This window comes from Hyalella azteca, unplaced genomic scaffold, assembly GCF_000764305.2.
Source record: "Hyalella azteca isolate HAZT.00-mixed unplaced genomic scaffold, Hazt_2.0.2 contig13425, whole genome shotgun sequence".
Classification (NCBI taxonomy): Eukaryota; Metazoa; Arthropoda; class Malacostraca; order Amphipoda; family Hyalellidae; genus Hyalella; species Hyalella azteca.
In genome coordinates, this window is record NW_025943348.1 from 118,071 (window position 1) to 139,391 (window position 21,321).

Here is a 21,321-nt window from a genome sequence, read left to right on the forward strand (position 1 = left end):
CTGTTCTTGAACGCGTTCATACTTGGAGCGCCAACGATGTCATCGGGGAGGCTGTTCCACATGTCGGTGATTCGAAGCGAGAAGAAATTTTGTCGCGTGCATGGAGAAGTTGCAGCGCAGTTTTTTTTAGTTTGTAGTGTTTTATTCATAGTTTATAATGACTGGGGCTTTCTATAAATAGCGATTCCTTTTCCGCTCTTGAGTGAGTAATCCCGACCCAGTTTGAAGCAGGAAGAATGCATATTAGCGTTGATGGATGAAAATGTCATCGTTTGGACGATAGGAAATAACAATTTCTCTGAAATATATTTCTTGTAACGGCAGTCTCATATGGAAAGGAGAGTAGAACAGACAAAATGATCTTAATTCGATTTAAATGTATTACATTTTTGTTCAGAAATGCAAACAATTCAAATTTCTTTCGAATTTCGAAACGAAAATAACCTAGGAATTCGGCTCGTGTGGTGAAGGTGGATTTGAAAGTGTATTTCTCCAGTCAACTTAATTTACATATATCCCTTTTTATAATTAACTTGTTTACCCACGTTTTCGTAGCAACGTTTTCGTATCAACTTAGAAGTGCATTTTATTGACAACATTGCAAACTTAGCTTCGCAGGCACGAATTGTTCGATAAACCTTACTTAAGTTAGTTCAGTATTGCGAAAGTTGAATGTGGTTTGATGTACCTATACTGTATAAGTAAGAATTATTTACGAAAAACCACTACTGGTGGTGTAAGAGCGTTGTTGATATCTTGATGGTAGCTTAAAGTCCTTCTGGATAACATTGATTGGTACTGAGAAATTTTGATAATTCATTTTATTTGCTTAATTCCTTCAGATTCCTCGAGATGAGAACGAACGACATTACGACATATGGGTGACTAAATGAAGCGCTTGTGGTGGTGATGTTGGAGGAGGTGCATCGCTGCCAGCCGTACGATGACCTTGATGGTGATGGAACCTGTTTTCTTGTAGAACTGACGACAAAAGCGGCGACTACAGCAACGAAAACAGCAACAGTGGAACAGGAAGATCAGCAACAACAGAGCAGCGACAACAGCAACAATAGAGCAGCGACAACAGCAACAATAGAACAGCAGCAAGAAAGCAGCTATTACAGCAACAGTGGAACAGGAAAAACAGACAAGTACAAACGATTGATATACGGTGTACGCGCCTATGTATGGAACAAACATGTACAACCGATTGTACCCACAGGCCAAATATCTTTAGTGGGCTACACACCTATAGTTCATACCCACAAGTACAGTACCTTGAAAGAGCACTCTTATGTTCGTCAAGACCTTAAAACAGTACTACAGCTGAGTACACTACTACGAGTAGAGCACCTTTGTAGTTTTCAACCATAAGTACAGTACCCCGAAGATACCACCTCTATACAGATACCACCCTCTATACAGATATCACCCTCTATACAGTTACCACCCTCAATAGAGCTATACAGATACCCCCTCTATTCAGATACCACCTCTATACAGATACCACCCTCTATACAGATATCACCCTCTATACAGTTACCACCCTCAATAGAGCTATACAGATACCCCCCTCTATACAGTTACCACCCTCAATAGAGCTATACAGATACCACCCTCTATACAGATACCACCCTCTATACAGATACCACCCTCTATACAGATACCACCCTCTATACAGATACCACCCTCTATACAGATACCACCCACTATACAGATACAACCCTCTATACAGATGCCACCCTCTATACAAATACCACCCTCTATAGAGCTATACAGACACCACCCTCTATACAGACACCGCCCTCTATATACTCCACTTTATATTTTATACCCAACAGTTCAACACCCTAGAACTCACGACTCCCCCAGTACACCCCGGCACCCACAGCACCCATTATACCCAACAGTTCAACACCCTAAAGCTCACCCCCCAGTACACCCCCCGGTACCCACAACACCCATTATACCCAACAGTTCAACACCCTAGAACTCACCCCTCCCCCCAGTACACCCCCGGCACCCACAGCACCCACCTTGAAGCGTCCCTCCAGCACGGGGGGCTGGGCGTAAGGTATGCCCAGGAACACGGACACGTTCATGACAGGTCGCTGCAGGTCCAGCGCCAGGTTAGCAGGTCGCTCGTCGAACCGCAGGTCTGGCTTGTCGTAGAGGTAGACGTAGAAACCCTGCACCTTGCCACTGTTGGTCTGGACGAACATGTTCTCCGCCAGTGGTAGATGAATGCCTGTGGGTAGACAGGAGGTAGATGAATGCTTGTGAGTNTCTCCGCTAGTGGTAGATGAATGCCTGTGGGTAGACAGGAGGTAGATGAATGCTTGTGAGTAGACAAGGGGTAGATGAGTGCCTGCAAGTAGACGAAGGGTAGATGAATTCCTGTGAGTAGACAAGAGGTAGATAAATGCCTGTGACACGTCAAGTGACGTGCGTGACGTGCGTGACGTGCGTGACGTGCGTGACGAGCGTGACGTGCGTGACGAGCGTGACGTGCGTGACGAGCGTGACGTGCGTGACGTGCGTGAGGTGCGTGACGTGCGTGACGTGCGTGACGTGCGTGACGTGCGTGAGGTGCGTGACGTGCGTGACGAGCGTGACGTGCGTGACGTGCGTGAGGTGCGTGACGTGCGTGACGTGGCGCGGCTCTCGTAAAAGTTACGAGCGAAAAACAAGCGGCGCTGAAGCTGTAAGAACTGCAGCGGCTCAGCAACGGCAACTGGAGCAGCAATGGAGCTGGGAGAACTAGCGTCTACCTAGCGTCTACCCTCCACCTAGATGTAGCACTCATCTACCAAACGTCTACCCTTCACCTAGATGTAGAACTCATCTACCTAGCGTCTATCCTCTACTTAGATGTAGCTAGAACATCTACCTAGCGTCCACCCTTCACCTACATGTAGCCCTCATCTACCTAGCGTCTACCCTCCATCTAGATGTTGCCCCATCTACCTAGGGTCTACACTTCACCTAGATGTAGCCCTCATCTACCTAGCGTCTACCGTCCATCTAGATGTTGCTCCATCTACCTAGGGTCTAGACTTCACCTAGATGTTGCCCAAATCTACCTAGCGTCTACCCTCCACCTAGATGTTGCCCCATCTACCTAGGGTCTACACTTCACCTACATGTAGCCCTCATCTACCTAGCGTCTACCCTCCACCTAGATGTTGCCCCATCTACCTACGNTTCTAGAGTTCAATGGATACCAGACAAAACACATTTGAGTGGTGCTTCTAGAGTTCAATGGATACCAGACAAAACACATTTGAGTGGTGCTTCTAGAGTTCAATGGATACCAGACAAAACACATTTGAGTGGTGTTTCTAGAGTTCAATGGATGCTAACCGAAACACATTTGAGTGGAGCCGGGGCTAGTACAGGCATCTGATAAGCGTGATCTATGCTTTATTCTAGGAAACTGTTCAACTGTGACAAATTCATCACTCATCACTCATAATTTGTACATAAGTCCAGGCTATTCCAAATTTCTGATTTCATTCGTGGAATAAGGGCGAATTCAGAGTCAGGGGTTCTAGAGCGCGTCGTAAAAAAGGTCCGTCCGTAATAAGGGTAGTTGGCAGTCTGAATTCGAGTTAGTCACATAACTAAAGTTACGTTCCGTTTTTCTTTTTTCAAACCGGTAAGTTGTGAAAGTGTTCGATAAAAGTGATCTTCGAGACGAGCAACCCAGAGTATTTGTTTCAAGTTTACCAGAGCAACTGTTCATTGCGCCATCTTCTAATTATGTTTAATTTTTTACTATTGCATATTTCTCTGTATATTGCTTTGTATGACTGATGCTTGCATTTCGTTGTACGAAGTCATTTGAACTTTCAAAGTAATTTTTACATCTGAAGGATATGGATAGTGATTGAGGCTAAAATGTTCAATGTAATTCAAGTTCCAAATTCAAATTTTAACATAAATGCAATTTACTGACGTTTGTCAAAATTTATTATGTAAGCAATTCAAGTCTCTTAGCGCAAGTAGCGCGGTAACAATAACATAAATGGTTTTCTTTTTTACAAATAATGACAGCAATAAAACCTTAGGGTTGTAGTTCCACGTGAAACATTTCATTAATTGATGAACCTCTATAAACTCTTCCACCGAATTTGTTAGAACGGCCAACAATATAAGTATATATTTTCATTACCTTGTTGCGTTCAACATCATAGAGCATCTGCTACCAATTTTCTTCGTCACAATTACGTCGTCATTCCTTCACATCAACAAATAACCGAGCCAAGCTGCTGGATCAACCCAATATAGAATAGAATAGAAGTGTCGGCGTTGAAGAAATAGGCCCATGGCCTGTTGCCGATTCTTGAACTTTTCGTGACTTGATTCACAAGGGATCAGGCCTTTGGAAGCCGATCTTTCCATAGCTGACGATTGATTGAGATACCTGCTGGATTTATTGCCTGGTCCGCTAGTAGTATACGCATCGCATTTCTTTATTCCATTTCCATATAATTTATTTTGGATTCGGCACTTGGAAAAACTGATCATATTGAAAATTAAATCTACATGTGACGCTGAATTTTGAAAACAAAATTGTATTTTCGAGTATGATGTAATAGTAACATGATTAACTTGAACGTTGAACTTTTTATGATTATTTTATTAAGGTGGACAGATGGGACCCAAAGGTCCTATGAAAACTGAGGGACTTGCTAGAGGTACCATAAATGAGTGGTCTGTCAGAGGTACCATAATTGAGTGGTCTGTGAGAGGTACCATAAATGAGTGGCCTGTCTGAGTGGTCTGTGAGATGTACCGTAAATGAGTGGTCTGTCTGAGTTACCATAAATGAGTGGTCTGTCTGAGTTACCATAAATGAGTGGTCTGTCAGAGGTACCATAAATGAGTGGTCTGTCAGAGGTACCATAAATGAGTGGTCTGTCAGATGTACCATAAATGAGTGGTCTGCCCGAGGTACCATAAATGAGTGGTCTGTCGTCAGAGGTACCATAAATGAGTGGTCTGTGTCAGAGGTAGCATAGATGAGTGGTCTGTCAGAGGTCCCATAAATGAGTGGTCTGTCAGGGGTACCATAAATGAGTGGTCTGTCAGAGGTACCATAAACGAGTGGTCTGTCAGAGGTACCATAAACGAGTGGCATGTCAAATGTACCATAAATGAGTGGTATGTCAGAGGTACCATAATTGAGTGGTCTGTCAGAAATGATTTCAAAACCTGGCAGAGGTACCATAAATAGCAGAAGTACGTACCAGAGGCACTATACATATATGAAATTCGGGCCAGAAATATTTAAAAAAACTGAAAGGCATGACAGAGACACAATAAATAACTGAAAGGCATGACAGAGACACAATAAATAACTAAAGGCCTGACACAGACACAATAAATAACTAAAGATCTGACAGAGACAATAAATAACTTAAAGGCATGACAGAGACAAAATAAATAATTGAAAGGCATTCAAGAGACACTATAAATAACTGAATGGCCTGACAGAGACACAATAAATAACTGAAAGGCATGACAGACTACAGAATAACTGGAATGCATGACAGAGTCACTATAAATAAATGAAAAGCATTAAAGAGTCAAAATAAATAACTTGAACTTGAAGACTTGCCAGAAGCACGAAGACCTCACCTGGAACTTTGCCCGGGCGCATCTCGCCCTGCAGATCTGGACGCCAGTGGTCCAGCACGCCAATCTGGGCCTCCCTGTCGCCGTCCAGCTTGCTCCTCCTGTCTTCATACCCTGGACGGAGGGCGCCGCGGGCGTCGTACATGCCCTGAGTGAGGTAGCGCCCGTCGCCACCGTAGCGCAAGTGGTTCGTGTAGCGATTCTCATTCTCGTATCGGTTATCGAAACCACGACGATCGTTGGGCTGGTCGTAAGTACCATATCTTCTGTTGGTGCCGTGGTAGGTATCACCTGATCGGTAACCACCTATAGAGGGATTAGGGGTTGTGTAGGGTTGCCAACCACGTACGCGGGGTTGCGCATCCCGACTACGATAGTCCTCAGGGTCTTGTTCGTTTCTGAACTGTGCAACCGAGGGTTGCAGTAGCGCGACTACGAGTAGCAACAACAACATCGTCGTGTACAAAGACATTCCATCCGTTCTCATTATTCTAATATTTGCAACATTTGACTGAGCTACCAAACATTTTGCAACGCCTACTCGAGTCATGTTTTGTGTATCACTCCCAAGCACACTGCAAATCACTATGTTTTGGTAAACATCCGGGATGGTATAGAGATATCGAGTAGCATCTCTTAGCTTGGAGCACGCCACACCTCCTCTCACAACGGCTCAGCGGACACTGACTAGCATACCTGAGAAAGGTAGGCAAGCTGGTGCACGGAGACCATCATCAACACAAGGTCACGCCTCTACTGAATGCAGCTTTCAGTTCAATTCACTGTGAATAACTCGAAACCTGACAAACTTGAATGATGAACTTATTAACAATCATTATTTTTCCAGGGTTTGTGGAATAATATAACGAGGTGACTCACACAAAATAAGGCCAGGCAGCCGTATCTCTGTATTTTGATAACGAAAGATAAGAGAGTCGTGGGTGTCCATAAGGGCCAGACTCGCGTGCCACTTCAGCGAGCTAACGTGGCCGCTAGAGGGCGGGTCGAGTCCACGCCCTGGCGTTCAAATCTCTGTAGTGATCTTCAAACTAAACCATCTTAGTCTACTCATGACAATGATTTATTGGCAAAAAAACGTTGGACTGTTGCTAAATTATTATTAATATCATGACACGAGAATTATATAGATAGGTATCGTGTTTAACAGGCCCTCGTTGGACGTTTCAGCGACCACTGAACGACGCAGGCTACAACGCGCGATCGTTACGATATTGGCAGCAACGATGCGAACAAGTCTGGGGGCAAATAATGAAAGAAATGGGTAACAAAATAGCAGCATTTAGGCAGTTAATATTAACCTAACAGTATAATTTCTCAAAGGGTTGAAAGGTTCATTCGAGAGGTCATAATGAGGGAAGTCAATGCAGACGTGATTAGTAGGTAGCAATAACACAGCCGATAGTTATTAAGAGTTTAGTGTGTATTGAGAGTTACACAAAGTCAAGAACATACAAATTTATTTTGATACATCAGTGCTCTGGCTTAATGATAGTTAACTGCGAGATTAGTATATAAAGTGCATGAACTTACGCACACGACATCTATTGACGCACATACACACCACTTGACGCAACCATACGCACACACACCACTTGACGCAACCATACGCACACACACCACTTGATGCAACCATACGCACACGCACCACTTGACGCAACCATACGCACACAAACACGTCCAGTCGTCTCTTGAAAGTATGCAGGTTGAAACTTCACCCTCCCCCTCCCCTCCTCGTCCGGTTATTATTTCCCATGTGTACAGAATGAAAATTATTATAATTATAATTAAGTATTATCTCCCTTGTCTGCTCTCCAGGGTCAACTCACCCCCGTGGTCAACTTTGTCAAAAGCTTTCGCTAAGTAACAATAAACTTCGTCCACATGCACCGGCCTCTCCCATGACAAGAATTTTGTGGTGATGCTCCAAAAACTGGGAGAAACTGCAGAGGTTTCATCTAAAACCGTGTTGCCTTCTGTTGAAAAGGTCAGCTTCTTCCATGTACTGCACCAACCTTCTGGCAAGAACCTTCTCAAATACTTTGATTACGTGTGATGTTAATGTGACCGGCCTGTAATTTGGGGTTAGTCTCTCGCACCTCCTTTGTAGATAGGGGTAATTAGCCCTAATTTTAGGTCACTTGGAATATTTCCTTCTCTCAATGATGTTTTCCATAGCAAAGTCAGAGGGATCTTTAGTGCACCGACACATTTTTTCAGTAATACTGCCGGGACCCCATCTGGCCCGGGAGCCGAGTACGTAGATAATTCTTGTGTACTTCTCTCTAGATCCGGCGTTTCAAACTGAACTCTCATCAACACCCGGACTTGTATTTCATTCACTTGTCCTCGGCAGACATAAGCCATACACCTACACATAATACAGACACACACACACGCCTACACACTCAGACCCACACTTTCACACACCCCCACACATACACGCCATCTGTGTTTACGAGTACAGCAATAATAACGCTGGATAACAACTGACATGTCACGACACAACACAGAGCAAATACTGTTTGCTGATACCAGCGCACCGTTGGTGTGTTACGCGCACCACGCATGGTTGCCAGGTGGTGCACGTGGCGCTAGTGGTGCGTGCACCACCTGGTATCATGTCGAGGCGCACCAGCTGCACCATAACGCACCATGACAACTACAACCACTACACACGATGGGTTAAGGCCACCACCAGTCCGTAACACTACCAAACGCAACCATACGCACACGCACCACTTGATGCAACCATACGCACACGCACCACTTGACGCAACCATACGCACACGCACCACTTGACGCAACCATACGCACACACACCACTTGACGCAACCATAAACACACACACACCACTTGACGCACCCATAAGCACACACACCACTTGACGCAACCATACGCACCACGCACTTCGTTTCTTGTCGCTGTCTCAGGCCCCGCTGAAGCACCGCCTTCGTATTCTGCCGCCTCAGCTCCGAGAGCAAGGGGCCAATCCATGACAGCCACGCATCTTGCTAAAGTTGGTCCAGCTACTGCACGACGGCACGATACTTAGTTCCTTAGTATTTGTTTGGGACATAGCAGTCCCAGGCCACGATGGATCACCGCCTCTGATTATCGTTCATCCGCCCTCAGTTGGGCCACCTGATGCACGATGCTGTTGCTTGCTTCTCGCCGCTGGTAGTGTTGCAAGGGATGTCGATCGATACTGCACGATGGCACAATACTGCACGACGGCACGATACTGCACGATATACTGCTTGCTTCTTGCCTATCGTACATGGCAGGGGCGGGCGATAAAGGATCGTTGCGGAGAACACGTCCAGTCGTCTCTTGAAAGTATGCAGGTTGAAACTTCACCCTCCCCCTCCCCTCCTCGTCCGGTTATTATTTCCCATGTGTACAGAATGGAAATTATTATAATTATAATTAAGTATTATCTCCCTCGTCTGCTCTCCAGGGTCAACCCTCCCCGAGGTCAACTTTGTCAAAAGCTTTCGCTAAGTAACAATAAACTTCGTCTACATGCACCGGCCTTTTCCATGACAACAATTTTGCGGTTTTGCTCCAATAACTGAGAGAAACTGCAGCGGTTTCATCTAAAACCGAGTTGCCTTCTGTTTAAAAGGTCAGCTTTCTTCATGTTCTGCACCAAGCTACTTGCAAGAACCTTCTCAAATACTTTGATTACGTGTAATGTTAAATGTAACAGGCCTGTAATTTGGGGTTTGTCTCTTGCACCTCCTTTGTAGATAGGGGTAATTAGCCCTAATTTTAGGTCACTTGGAACAAGTGACCTAACTTCCTTCTCTCAATGATGTTTTCTAGAGCAAAGTCAGAGGAGCCTTTAGTGCACCGACACATTTTTTTCAGTAATACTGCCGGGAGCCGGATACGTCGAAAACTCTTGCGTACTTCTCTCTTGATCCGGCGTTTCGAACTGAACTCTCATCAACACCCGGACTTGCATTTCATTCACTTGTCCTCGGCAGACATAAGCCATGCACCTACACATACTACAGACACACAAGCGCCCCACACACTCAGACACAGTCCACACACACGCCACACACCCTCACACACACGCCACACACCCTCACACACACGCCATCTGTGTTTACGAGTACAGCAATAATAACGCTGGATAACAACTGACATGTCACGACACAACACAGAGCAAATACTGATTGCTGATACCGGCGCACCGTTAGCGTGTTACGCGCACCACGCATGGTTGCCAGGTGGTGCACGTGGCGCTAGTGGTGCGTGCACCACCTGGTATCATGTCGAGGCGCACCAGCTGCACCATAACGCACCATGACAACTACAACCACTACACACGATGGGTTAAGGCCACCACCAGTCCGTAACACTACCATCATCATCACCAGTCCACACCATCACCACCACCAGTCCACAACACCACCAGTCCACAACACCACCACCACCAGCAGTCCACAACACCACCACCACCAGTCCACAACACCACCACCACCACCAGTCCACAATACCACCATCACCAGTCCACAACACACACTCAAATAAATAAGCAAGACTCTGTCCAAAAAGCGATGCACTGTGCAGATAAACCTAAGGGCGTATCAGTGCTACGCCACTACAGGTAAGACGTGCGTCACTATTATGACAAGGACTCGCTCATATCTTTGAGTGTGCAGTCAACAGCACAAACCTCACAACAGCACAAACCTCACAACAGCACAAAGATCCACTAAGCACAGCTACCACACTTAATATCATCATAGCAACATATAAAACTTTGCATAAATATTAATAAAATATCGATTGAAATCGATTTTGTGTTAGACCGGCGCAACGGTACAAGTTCAGAGCTAAAATTAAACTTGAAAATTAAATTTAATAATTAAATAATAGAGAAATTCTTCTCCTGTGCTAGAAATTGAAAGAACTTAGGTTAAAACTTTGGTTCGATAGAATAAAATTGTTAATATTATATAATGAGGAACATAAGAGGCTTAAGAACGATGCGTTGTGCTGTTCACTTCACATTACTGTTCTTGTACGCAACTCTGAACAGTACAAGAACATCAGGAACCTTTCGTTGTGCTCCGTGCTCAATAGTAATCGTTATCAATTATTGCATTACAATTCGTAGACGTCAAATGAAATTTAACCTGTAGTACAACCTGTAGCACAACTTTTAGTACAACCTGTAGTAAGGAATATTTTCATACATTCTTGCACATACATCTTGACGAGGTTCATGTATGAAGCAACATTCTTACGTAAACACCTGACAATGATAGGCACTCATCCCCCCAACCCATGAACCCATCCCCCAAATAATCCTCCAACCCATCCCCCGAACCCAGACTCCTTCCCCATCACGAACTATTATTTATTTATTATTCCCCATCTTCCCCATCACGAACTACTGGCACGAGCACAGCAAGCGAAGGCGGGAAAAAGTGAATTTGATTCCCTGAGTATAGATCCCTTACGTGAGGGTAGTGACCCTCCACGTGAGGGTAGTGACCCTTCACGTGAGGGTAGTGACCCTTCACGTGAGGGTAGTGACCCTTCACGTGAGGGTAGTGACCCTTCACGTGAGGGTAGTGACCCTTCACGTGAGGGTAGTGACCCTTCACGTGAGGGTAGTGACCCTTCACGTGAGGGTAGTGACCCTTCACGTGAGGGTAGTGACCCTTCACGTGAGGGTAGTGACCCTTCACGTGAGGGTAGTGACCCTTCACGTGAGGGTAGTGACCCTTCACGTGAGGGTAGTGACCCTTCACGTGAGGGTAGTGACCCTTCACGTGAGGGTAGTGACCCTTCACGTGAGGGTAGTGACCCTTCACGTGAGGGTAGTGACCCTTCACGTGAGGGTAGTGACCCTTCACGTGAGGGTAGTGACCCTTCACGTGAGGGTAGTGACCCTTCACGTGAGGGTAGTGACCCTTCACGTGAGGGTAGTGACCCTTCACGTGAGGGTAGTGACCCTTCACGTGAGGGTAGTGACCCTTCACGTGAGGGTAGTGACCCTTCACGTGAGGGTAGTGACCCTTCACGTGAGGGTAGTGACCCTTCACGTGAGGGTAGTGACCCTTCACGTGAGGGTAGTGACCCTTCACGTGAGGGTAGTGACCCTTCACGTGAGGGTAGTGACCCTTCACGTGAGGGTAGTGACCCTTCACGTGAGGGTAGTGACCCTTCACGTGAGGGTAGTGACCCTTCACGTGAGGGTAGTGACCCTTCACGTGAGGGTAGTGACCCTTCACGTGAGGGTAGTGACCCTTCACGTGAGGGTAGTGACCCTTCACGTGAGGGTAGTGACCCTTCACGTGAGGGTAGTGACCCTTCACGTGAGGGTAGTGACCCTTCACGTGAGGGTAGTGACCCTTCACGTGAGGGTAGTGACCCTTCACGTGAGGGTAGTGACCCTTCACGTGAGGGTAGTGACCCTTCACGTGAGGGTAGTGACCCTTCACGTGAGGGTAGTGACCCTTCACGTGAGGGTAGTGACCCTTCACGTGAGGGTAGNGAGGTTAATCTGATGGTGAAACGTTTGGTGGTTAATTTAAAAAATTGGTGGTGACAGGTTTGTTTGGTCCAGCATCTACCTATGTAGGAAATGTCCATTGTAAATGATGAATGATGTGAGGGGAGAGTGATGTGAGGGGAGAGTGATGTGAGGGGAGAGTGATGTGAGGGGAGAGTGATGTGAGGGGAGAGTGATGTGAGGGAGTGAAGATACGGGTATGATGAGAATGATAGAAACCGATTACTAACTTAAAATGTTCTGGGAAGAGATGAACGCTCAACAAGAAATTATATCTTTGGTCGCAATGATCATCATCATTGTAATCATGTACTACTGGTAGTACCAGTACAGTACCACCAGACTGCAGGGTACATGGTAGCTGCCTTGTGTGTAGTACTGCAGTACCAGTACAGCACCACCAGACAGCAGGGTACATGGTAGCTGCCTTGTGTGTAGTACTGCAGTACCAGTACAGCACCACCAGACAGCAGGGTACATGGTAGCTGCCTTGTGTGTAGTACTGCAGTACCAGTACAGCACCACCAGACAGCAGGGTACATGGTAGCTGCCTTGTGTGTAGTACTGCAGTACCAGTACAGCACCACCAGACAGCAGGGTACATGGTAGCTGCCTTGTGTGTAGTACTGCAGTACCAGTACAGCACCACCAGACAGCAGGGTACATGGTAGCTGCCTTGTGTGTAGTACTGCAGTACCAGTACAGCACCACCAGACAGCAGGGTACATGGTAGCTGCCTTGTGTGTAGTACTGCAGTACCAGTACAGCACCACCAGACAGCAGGGTACATGGTAGCTGCCTTGTGTGTAGTACTGCAGTACCAGTACAGCACCACCAGACAGCAGGGTACATGGTAGCTGCCTTGTGTGTAGTACTGCAGTACCAGTACAGCACCACCAGACAGCAGGGTACATGGTAGCTGCCTTGTGTGTAGTACTGCAGTACCAGTACAGCACCACCAGACAGCAGGGTACATGGTAGCTGCCTTGTGTGTAGTACTGCAGTACCAGTACAGCACCACCAGACAGCAGGGTACATGGTAGCTGCCTTGTGTGTAGTACNCTGTCTCTTATACACATCTAGATGTGTATAAGAGACCCTAACCCCCCTAACCCACCTGCGTGAGGCCCGAGAAGAGGGCCTGGTAGGCGGTGTGTAGACCGGGCCGGCCCCTGGCGCTGTTGTCGGACACGTCGAGCTGGCGGAGGGCGCGGCGGTGGTGGCAGCCCGCCAGCAGCAGCACCTCGGCCTCCGTCAGGCGGCACCCGCTCACCCCCAGGTACGAGAGGGGGGTCACCAGCTCCCCCACCACCCCCATCAGGCCTGCATTACACACACGGCGTCACCACACACACAATACAATCAACTCATCACAACACAAAAATGCATCACAACGCAAACAACACATGACACACAAAATTCATCACAACGCAGCGCAGACAGTTCGTTAAACACAATCAACACACAGCACAACTCAAACAACACACATCAAATTACATCACAACACAATACAACAAGACACCACAATACAACACAATCAGCACACAACACAACTCAATGCAATACACAACAACACAATCAGCACACAACACAACTCAACGTAATACACAACAACACAATCAGTACACAACACAACTCAAACAACGCCATACACAACGAAACACAATCAGCACACAACACAGATCACAACACAATACACAACAACACAACACATCGCAGCACATGACCCAGACCTCTGAGGTCAACATTGGAGAGGTCGAGGGTGTGGAGGGCGGTGAAGGCGGTGAGGGGCGTGAGGTCACTGAGGTCGGGGTGGTTGGGGAGGGCCAGCCCCGTGAGGGAGGGGGCGAGGGGGAGCAGCTCCCCCCAGAACTCCCCCGTCAGGGAGCACATGTTCAGCGTCACGTGACACAGCTCGGGGAACGCGCACAGATCCTGTGGCGGACATTAATAATAAATTAACTTCCTGGCTTGAAAACTCGTTAAAAAAATAATTAGTAAAGATATCATTACCATATAAATTTTAATGAAAGAGAAAATACATGAATTTTTGTATGCGCACAGATCCTGCCGAGGACATTAATAATAAATTAACTTCCTGATTTGAAAACTCATTAAAAAAATAATTAGTAAAGATATCATTACAATATATAAATATTTTAATGAAAGAGAAAACACCTGAATTTTTGAAAACATTTACTGTAAAGATGATATCGAACAAATGACAGCCGCCATTGACAGTATTGGGGGCAGTTAATCAATGACAGTCGAATTTCGAAGTTCTTTTCCACTCGCTGAAACATATTGATGGTTATGTTGGTGATGGCTTGGCATATGTTGTTCTTATAATAAGGTAGAGTCATTGGACAGTTATTGTAAACAAGTGGTTCAAGATAAACCCATAAAAAATCACAGGGAGCCAAATCTGAGGGTTGGGTTGGCCAAAGGTCACCTCTCAAGGAGATAAGGCACTATCGGACTCGATCAATCCTTATCTCAAGGAGATAAGGCGGTGTGCAAAACGTTGTCGCAGGAGGTGAGGACAACGCAGAAACGCCTCTCTCTATTTTTTCGGGTTTTCTATGAGGCCTTTCTACGTTCTATAGAAACTCTATGTCCTCTATCTTCTATGTTTTCGGGTGTTGTGGCAGTTTGCTGACGTCCAAACCCTCTTGCATTCACACTTCCACTTGCCCTAAATTTGTTCACCCACATGGCATAGATTTGCAATCATCACCCGACCTGAAGATCCTGATCGAATCAGGAACCCGACCAAATCGATTTGCAATCAGGAAACGACTCCCCACCTGTACGAGCGTGCCCCAGCAGGAGGGAGGCAGGGACGTGATGTAGACGTGCTTGAGCCCCACCAGGAAGCCTGGGGCTGACGAGGAGCTGACGTCTCTTCTCCTGTCCATGGCCAGCTTGCGCAGCAGCCGCAGCTGACGCTCGTCTGCTGACCCCTCAATCTCCAGGTCCATCGTCAGCTGCACTGCGACATGCATACTTCAGCTTTAATATAATTATCTTACAACATTTCGAATAACATTCTTCTACACCTTAATAAATCAAATAAATTTAACACGATAAATACTCGTCTCAGCCACAACTGACGTTTGCTTGGTCGCCCCACATGAAGCATTTATTTGGTAATACAATAAAAACTTTTTCCTACAATAATGAACCACTGGGGCTCAAACTGGTTCTTAATCCCCTTATCCAATCCAAGGGGGAAGGTTATAGATTTTCCAGGGCTATGGAAGAGTGACGGTAGAAATTCAGAGTACCGTATATGTGAATGTTGAGGACATTATTAAATCGTTTCTAGCCTCATGAAGGGATAAGACCGCAGCCGTAACCAACTGTGCACTTGAAAAAATACACCGAGGGATAATATCCTATCGTCCTTGGACTGTGGGGCGATGCTATTTCCAGGTAAATGTTAATGGATATCGCCCTGGATATTAGTCTCGGAACTCGCGACTTCCACAACAAATTTGGAGCAAGTAACTGAGGAATCACTTAGGCACACAGCAATCCTTAGCAAATGACTCTCTGTAGGTCTGCTTATGTACACTCAATCAAACCATCATTATTACGCTGCAAATAATTAAATATTATTACTAGCATTCATCTACTCCCCCTGCCTACGTAATAAATTAACAAGCTTCCATTAAATATGATCACTTAACCGTACAACAGAGTTGTGTTAGCTTAGCCTCAACAACAAAATATTAACCTCTTGCCTCTGATATAACAATGAAATCCTAGATAAACCAACTTCAATTGAGAGCAGGCATGAACATCGGAGCCATAAGTAATCTGTGTTGTTTTTACTTAATAATTACGTTATTTGTAGTATACAGCTGATAAACTAATTAATAAACGTCATCATCCCCTTGAGGTTGCTCCCGTCATCAGTAACTTTCAGTAGGTTTTTTTAGATTTTTTACTCAATCTAACGTTGACTACATCTTAGCAGACATCATTTTACAGATCATTTATTGTGCGTAATGCATTAAATTTAATAGCATAAATTAAAATAAAGGAGGCAGTATTGCAGAGACTGACGGCCTTGGGATTGCTGCAGGAGGGGGTTGAGCTCCCTGTTGCCGGCGTCGTAGATGGTCTTCAGCGACCAGGTGCTGTCCCGCAGACGGGGGATGCCAGACAGGTCCAGGTGTGGCAGACAGGGCAGCTGTCTGTCGTATAGTCTGCACACAACACAGGCATTAGGTCCAGGTGTGGCAGACAGGGCAGCTGCCTGTCGTATAGTCTGCACACAACACAGGCATTAGGTCCAGGTGTGGCAGACAGGGCAGCTGCCTGTCGTATAGTCTGCACACAACACAGACATTAGGTCCAGGTGTGGCAGACAGGGCAGCTGCCTGTCGTATAGTCTGCACACAACACAGACATTAGGTCCAGGTGTGGCAGACAGGGCAGCTGCCTGTCGTATAGTCTGCACACAACACAGGCATTANGGGCAAGTAAGGGGGTGTGGGGCACGGCAAGTTAGTGGGGTAAGTAAGGGGGTGTGGGGCATGGCAAGTTAGTGGGGGCAAGTAAGGGGGTGTGGGGCACGGCAAGTTAGTGGGGTAAGTAAGGGGGTGTGGGGCATGGCAAGTTAGTGGGGGCAAGTAAGGGGGTGTGGGGCATGGCAAGTTAGTGGGGGCAAGTAAGGAGGTTTGGGGCACGGCAAGTTAGTGGGGGCTGGTGGGTGAATGAATCTTAACTGAATGCTATATTCACTGAGTGGAATATACACGAGGAGAATCTTCATAAGGTGGCAATACCTAGAGGTGAATATCAACAAAAATAAGTGAATATTAGGTTTACATGTTTCAGTAATTTAATGAATATTCAGTATAAATACTATCAGAAAAGTAATCTTACAGAGTTTCCTGATCATTGAAGGATTCGTGATTTAAATATAGGATTTTCCCCCATATTAGCATCTAAGAATTGTCAAATGAGCCTAAAGCTTATTAGTATCTAGGGTTCCTTTGTAGGTAATCAGCTAAACTCAACTAGTAGTAAAACTAATCGACATCAATCCACAAAACAATGAATAAAAGATTCAAAACAATAATGAATAGTGCGAAGAAATTATTTTCAATATCAATAGAACCATAAAGTCATGAACAATACCAAAAAAATCACGCCATTAAAGAGAAATCTAAGAAGTCCATGTGATCACCTAAACCAGCTGGTGTGCTCTACCATTGAAAACTTATTGAAGATATAAAATAGGCTGACAAATTTTTAATAATGTAGAAAAGCACATTCAATTTTTTTCACAAGAACCGGAGCATGAAATTCTTTCACCTAAACCAGCTGGTGTCGAAGAGGTTGTCGATGTTCCTGAGGAATTGGATGAGTGGCAGCGTGGAGTGGATGCAGTGCAGCGACAGCCGTACGATGGCACGGGTCAGGTTGTACTGCAACCGCTGTCCGCTGTTAGCTCGGTCTGTAATGACAAATATTTAAGGTTGATTCCTGAAATATTACCAATTGTTATTATTTACTCTGTATTTGTCTGATTTCAATAGAAGATACACGCGTCATCACAGCAAAATTATATCATAGTACGGTATATAAACATGGAGATAAAATTTTAGTTTTGACGTTAGAATTTCTCAATGTTTAAACTAAGGTAGGAAGGTGGGTCGAAGAATTGCTATTTGATGTAAATTTTGGTAAATGTATACCTAGTCTATTTCACATAAAAATTCAAAACAGCCTTTACATTATTACCTTGATTATACGCATAATATTACATTGGTTATATATTATCACATTGATTAAATAATGTTAGATAATATTTAAATAATAAAAGAAGACTACATCTGTTGGCGAGCTCCTTGACGAGAGCCTCCATGACGAAGTCGAACATGCCCGTGGGGCAGGAGCAGGCGAGGTGCCAGGCGAGGTTGTCTCGTGCCAACACCGCCCGCACGCTCAGCTCCTTTAAGCTCTCAAGCTTCACCTGCACATACATAAAAGCCTTATAAAAAACTGATAACACAACTTTATTCGAAGAGAAGAAAAAAATGGGTAAGACAACTTTAATAAAAAACTTTTTTACTAGATGTTAAACTCGCATGCTCAGCTTCTTCAGGCTCTCAAGCTTCACCTGCACATACATAAAAGCCTTATAATTAACACTGATGACACAACTTTATTTGAAGAGAAGAAAAAAAAACTGACAAGACAACTTTAATAAAAAAACTTTTTTACTAGATGTTAAACTCGCACACTCAGCTCCTTTGAGCTCTCAAGCTCCACCTGCACATACATAAAAGCCTTATAATTAACACTGATGACACAACTTTGAATCTCAACCTATTCTTTTTCAAACAGGCATCTGTATGTAATATGCATAAGTACAGCTGGTAGTTCAATTTTAAATTTAGTTTGATTTAATCCCACACACACACACAACTAAGTATCGGCATTAAGAATGTAAATACAATTGTAAATCTCACTATTATATTTCACACACACAAACTAGTCTTCTAATAAGCCTGGTAATGAACATTCCAAGTCTCACTCTATTATTGTTCACATACACTCAAAGTAAAACTTGTGTAGGTATTACGGTATAGGTATATATCCGACATTAGATTCCTTTCCATTAAAAAATTAAAATTCTACAATTGAAGGCCAGCACTTAGAAGAATAATCACAGAATATCCTATAAAATACCTACCGTATCACATGACAGAAAAATATTCTTGTCCCTTACAATGAAGTTGTGGGTCAAAGAAGTCTAGTATAAATTTAGCGCAAACAACAAGATAGCATTATCTTTACTGGGAACCTTATTAGTAACAGTTATTTCCAGGGGAACCTAGGGAAACCATATTTAAGCAACTCGCAAGTAACACTGATATTATTATTCATAACTACTCGAGTCTGTTGAGACTTGAGGATGAGTGAGCTAATTTGTGATTTGAATACATCAGTAATTGTATGAAGGTGCTGCGACATCATTGTTTGGTGATGCAATGCATCACCTTTATTACACATGGTGTTGGGTCATCACCTTCATTACACATGGTGTTGGGTCATAACCTTTATTACACATGGTGTTGGGTCATCACCTTCATTACACATGGTGTTGGGTCATATTTGCATTAAAATAATTTGTTGGTAATTTTATAAATTGATTCATGCACTTATAATAGAATTTTGTTTAGGATTACCATGGTGTTGTGACAATTTAGTACAGTAACATAGACTAAAATGATGAAAGAACCTGGTTATCATTTCATCACAGTGTAAAGTTAATGAAAATCAGCTTAAGTTAATTACTTCATCATTGCTTATATTCACTCAAGAACTAATCAATTAATGAAATAATGTCAAAATAAAATTTAGAACCTGATTGTCTTCCTGTATCATCATTGTTTATATTCACTCAAGAACCCATTAATGAATCAATGTCAAAAGTAAGGTAAGAACCTGATTGTCTTCCTGTATTGGTTGTTTGGAAGTGAGGATCTGCTTGAGGTCGTTGTAGAGGATGTTGCGGTGCGGCCACTGGTGCCTCACACGCATAGCCATTGACACCCACGACCCAGAGCAAGGACTTCTTGGTTCCTGAAATCAGTAGAAATAAAGTCAAGGGAGTCATATTGTATGCCAACATTTGTTCAATAACTCAAGTTGAAATTCTTAACACAGGCCATTGTGAACTACATACATTTTACTTTTTTTGCATATTAATGTGATTTTACCAGTGATACTTATCATAAAATGTGGTGACTTGAACCATTTTTACTGCTTACATTACCAGTATGCAATACAAATAGTGACATAATGAATAAATAAGATATATCTTAATTGTATTTGTAGGTTACCGGTATCTCAAGACACATCAAGAGCCATCAACACAATTTTCCTAAGGCAAGAATTTTTCAAGTATTTTCAAGGCAAGGTATTATTTCTTTAAATGTTAAAATGGTCCAAGTCACAGCAATTTAAATTAAAATATATTAGGTTTACAAAATAACTGGAAAAAACACATCTAGGTTTTTGAACAAATGAAAAGTTCAACTTACATCTCCAAGAAGGGCATGATAAAGCATGATTAGGAGAGAAGCTCTAGATAGATAAAAGTAAGGCTATGTGGGAAACTGGTGTTAGGAAAGAACCATAGAGTCAGAGAGATAACAGACATAATGTGCAGTGCAAGGACAGTACATAGTAGGTATATACGGTATACAATTTGCATTAGCTGCATTGAGTTGTACGATGAAAACCTACTTAAGGCCAAAATTCTGATACCTAACCTAGGTACCGGTATATCAGCAAACCATGAGATTTTTTAGAAACCAGTACATTTCTAATTTCCTGATCTACTTCAAGATTTCTTCCAATATCTTAAGACTTGATGTTTGTTAGTGATGATATCCAGACTAATTTCTTGTCAACTTGAAGCATTCAATAGGGAAGGTCAACAAAAATAGCTACCAGTATATGACAAAATGAATTCTAATCCAGAATGTCAACTTGAGGATATCCTGACAATGTGACTATAACCTAGTAATAATCTATATTTTCTTGACAAATGCAAGAGCAGTTGACAGACTTGTAGATGACATTGATTTAATCAATAAAAACTAAAGCTAAATTTTTGCCTCAACAACACTTGATGCATGCACTCATACTGCATGCAACAGCTGAGCTGTTTCTAACATATAACAATAAATATTCATTTCCTAATATTTATTTGATTACTTGACTTACCTCCATAATAGTTTTTTCTTGATCGTAAAGAAGGCACTGCAGCCAATTACTCCTAAATTTATTCAACTGATTATAAAACTATGGAATGATTCTAGGAGAGGCATGAAATGATACAAGATAAACGTTGGAAATCCAGTCTTAGATTCAACCCAAAACTAAACTTTACAAGGAGAACAGCCGATTGCCATAGTTTGATTATTAATGAAAAACAAAACAAGACACAGTAATCATGTCCTAACTCCTAAGAAATTAGACCATTGAGCTCAAAAACAAACGCTCTTGTACACACATCATCACATGCATTCTAAAAAGATAGTTTTCAGTTTTTTTCCTCAAAATTTGTGTACCTATATATAGATGTAGTTTTTATT

The 21,321-nt window shown here is 43.8% G+C and overlaps 2 protein-coding genes across 2 annotated transcripts in view; both read right to left on the reverse strand.

The window, feature by feature from the left end:
* The window catches only part of LOC108683371, a 28,951-nt gene extending 22,635 nt beyond the window's left edge, over positions 1–6,316 (reverse strand). The window contains exons 1-2 of the mRNA XM_018172684.2: positions 5,644–6,316; positions 2,037–2,248 (exon numbers count right to left, since the gene is read on the reverse strand). Coding sequence (XP_018028173.1) covers positions 2,037–2,248; positions 5,644–6,190 — 759 coding nt within the window. The 5' untranslated portion in view covers positions 6,191–6,316. The remainder of the gene's footprint in view (positions 1–2,036; positions 2,249–5,643) is intronic.
* Positions 6,317–9,865: 3,549 nt separating this feature from the next.
* LOC108683372 lies at positions 9,866–21,099 on the reverse strand. The gene is made up of 10 exons (XM_018172685.2): positions 20,951–21,099; positions 19,664–19,801; positions 18,044–18,185; positions 17,525–17,666; positions 16,574–16,658; positions 16,268–16,472; positions 15,004–15,188; positions 13,930–14,131; positions 13,314–13,519; positions 9,866–9,958 (listed from the first exon to the last, which is right to left on the reverse strand). Exons 1-10 carry the CDS (start codon positions 20,954–20,956, stop codon positions 9,866–9,868), a joined length of 1,404 nt encoding a protein of 467 aa, XP_018028174.2. The 5' UTR covers positions 20,957–21,099.
* Positions 21,100–21,321: the final 222 nt, after the last annotated feature.

Coding starts and splice junctions, on each gene's coding strand:
- LOC108683372 (XM_018172685.2), bottom strand. Junction 16,473..16,573: donor ATACGACAGGCAGCTGCCCT/GTCTGCCACACC, acceptor TGTTGTGTGCAG/ACTATACGACAGGCAGCTGC. Junction 9,959..13,313: donor TCTTCTCGGGCCTCACGCAG/GTGGGTTAGGGG, acceptor GTTATGGTGCAG/CTGGTGCGCCTCGACATGAT.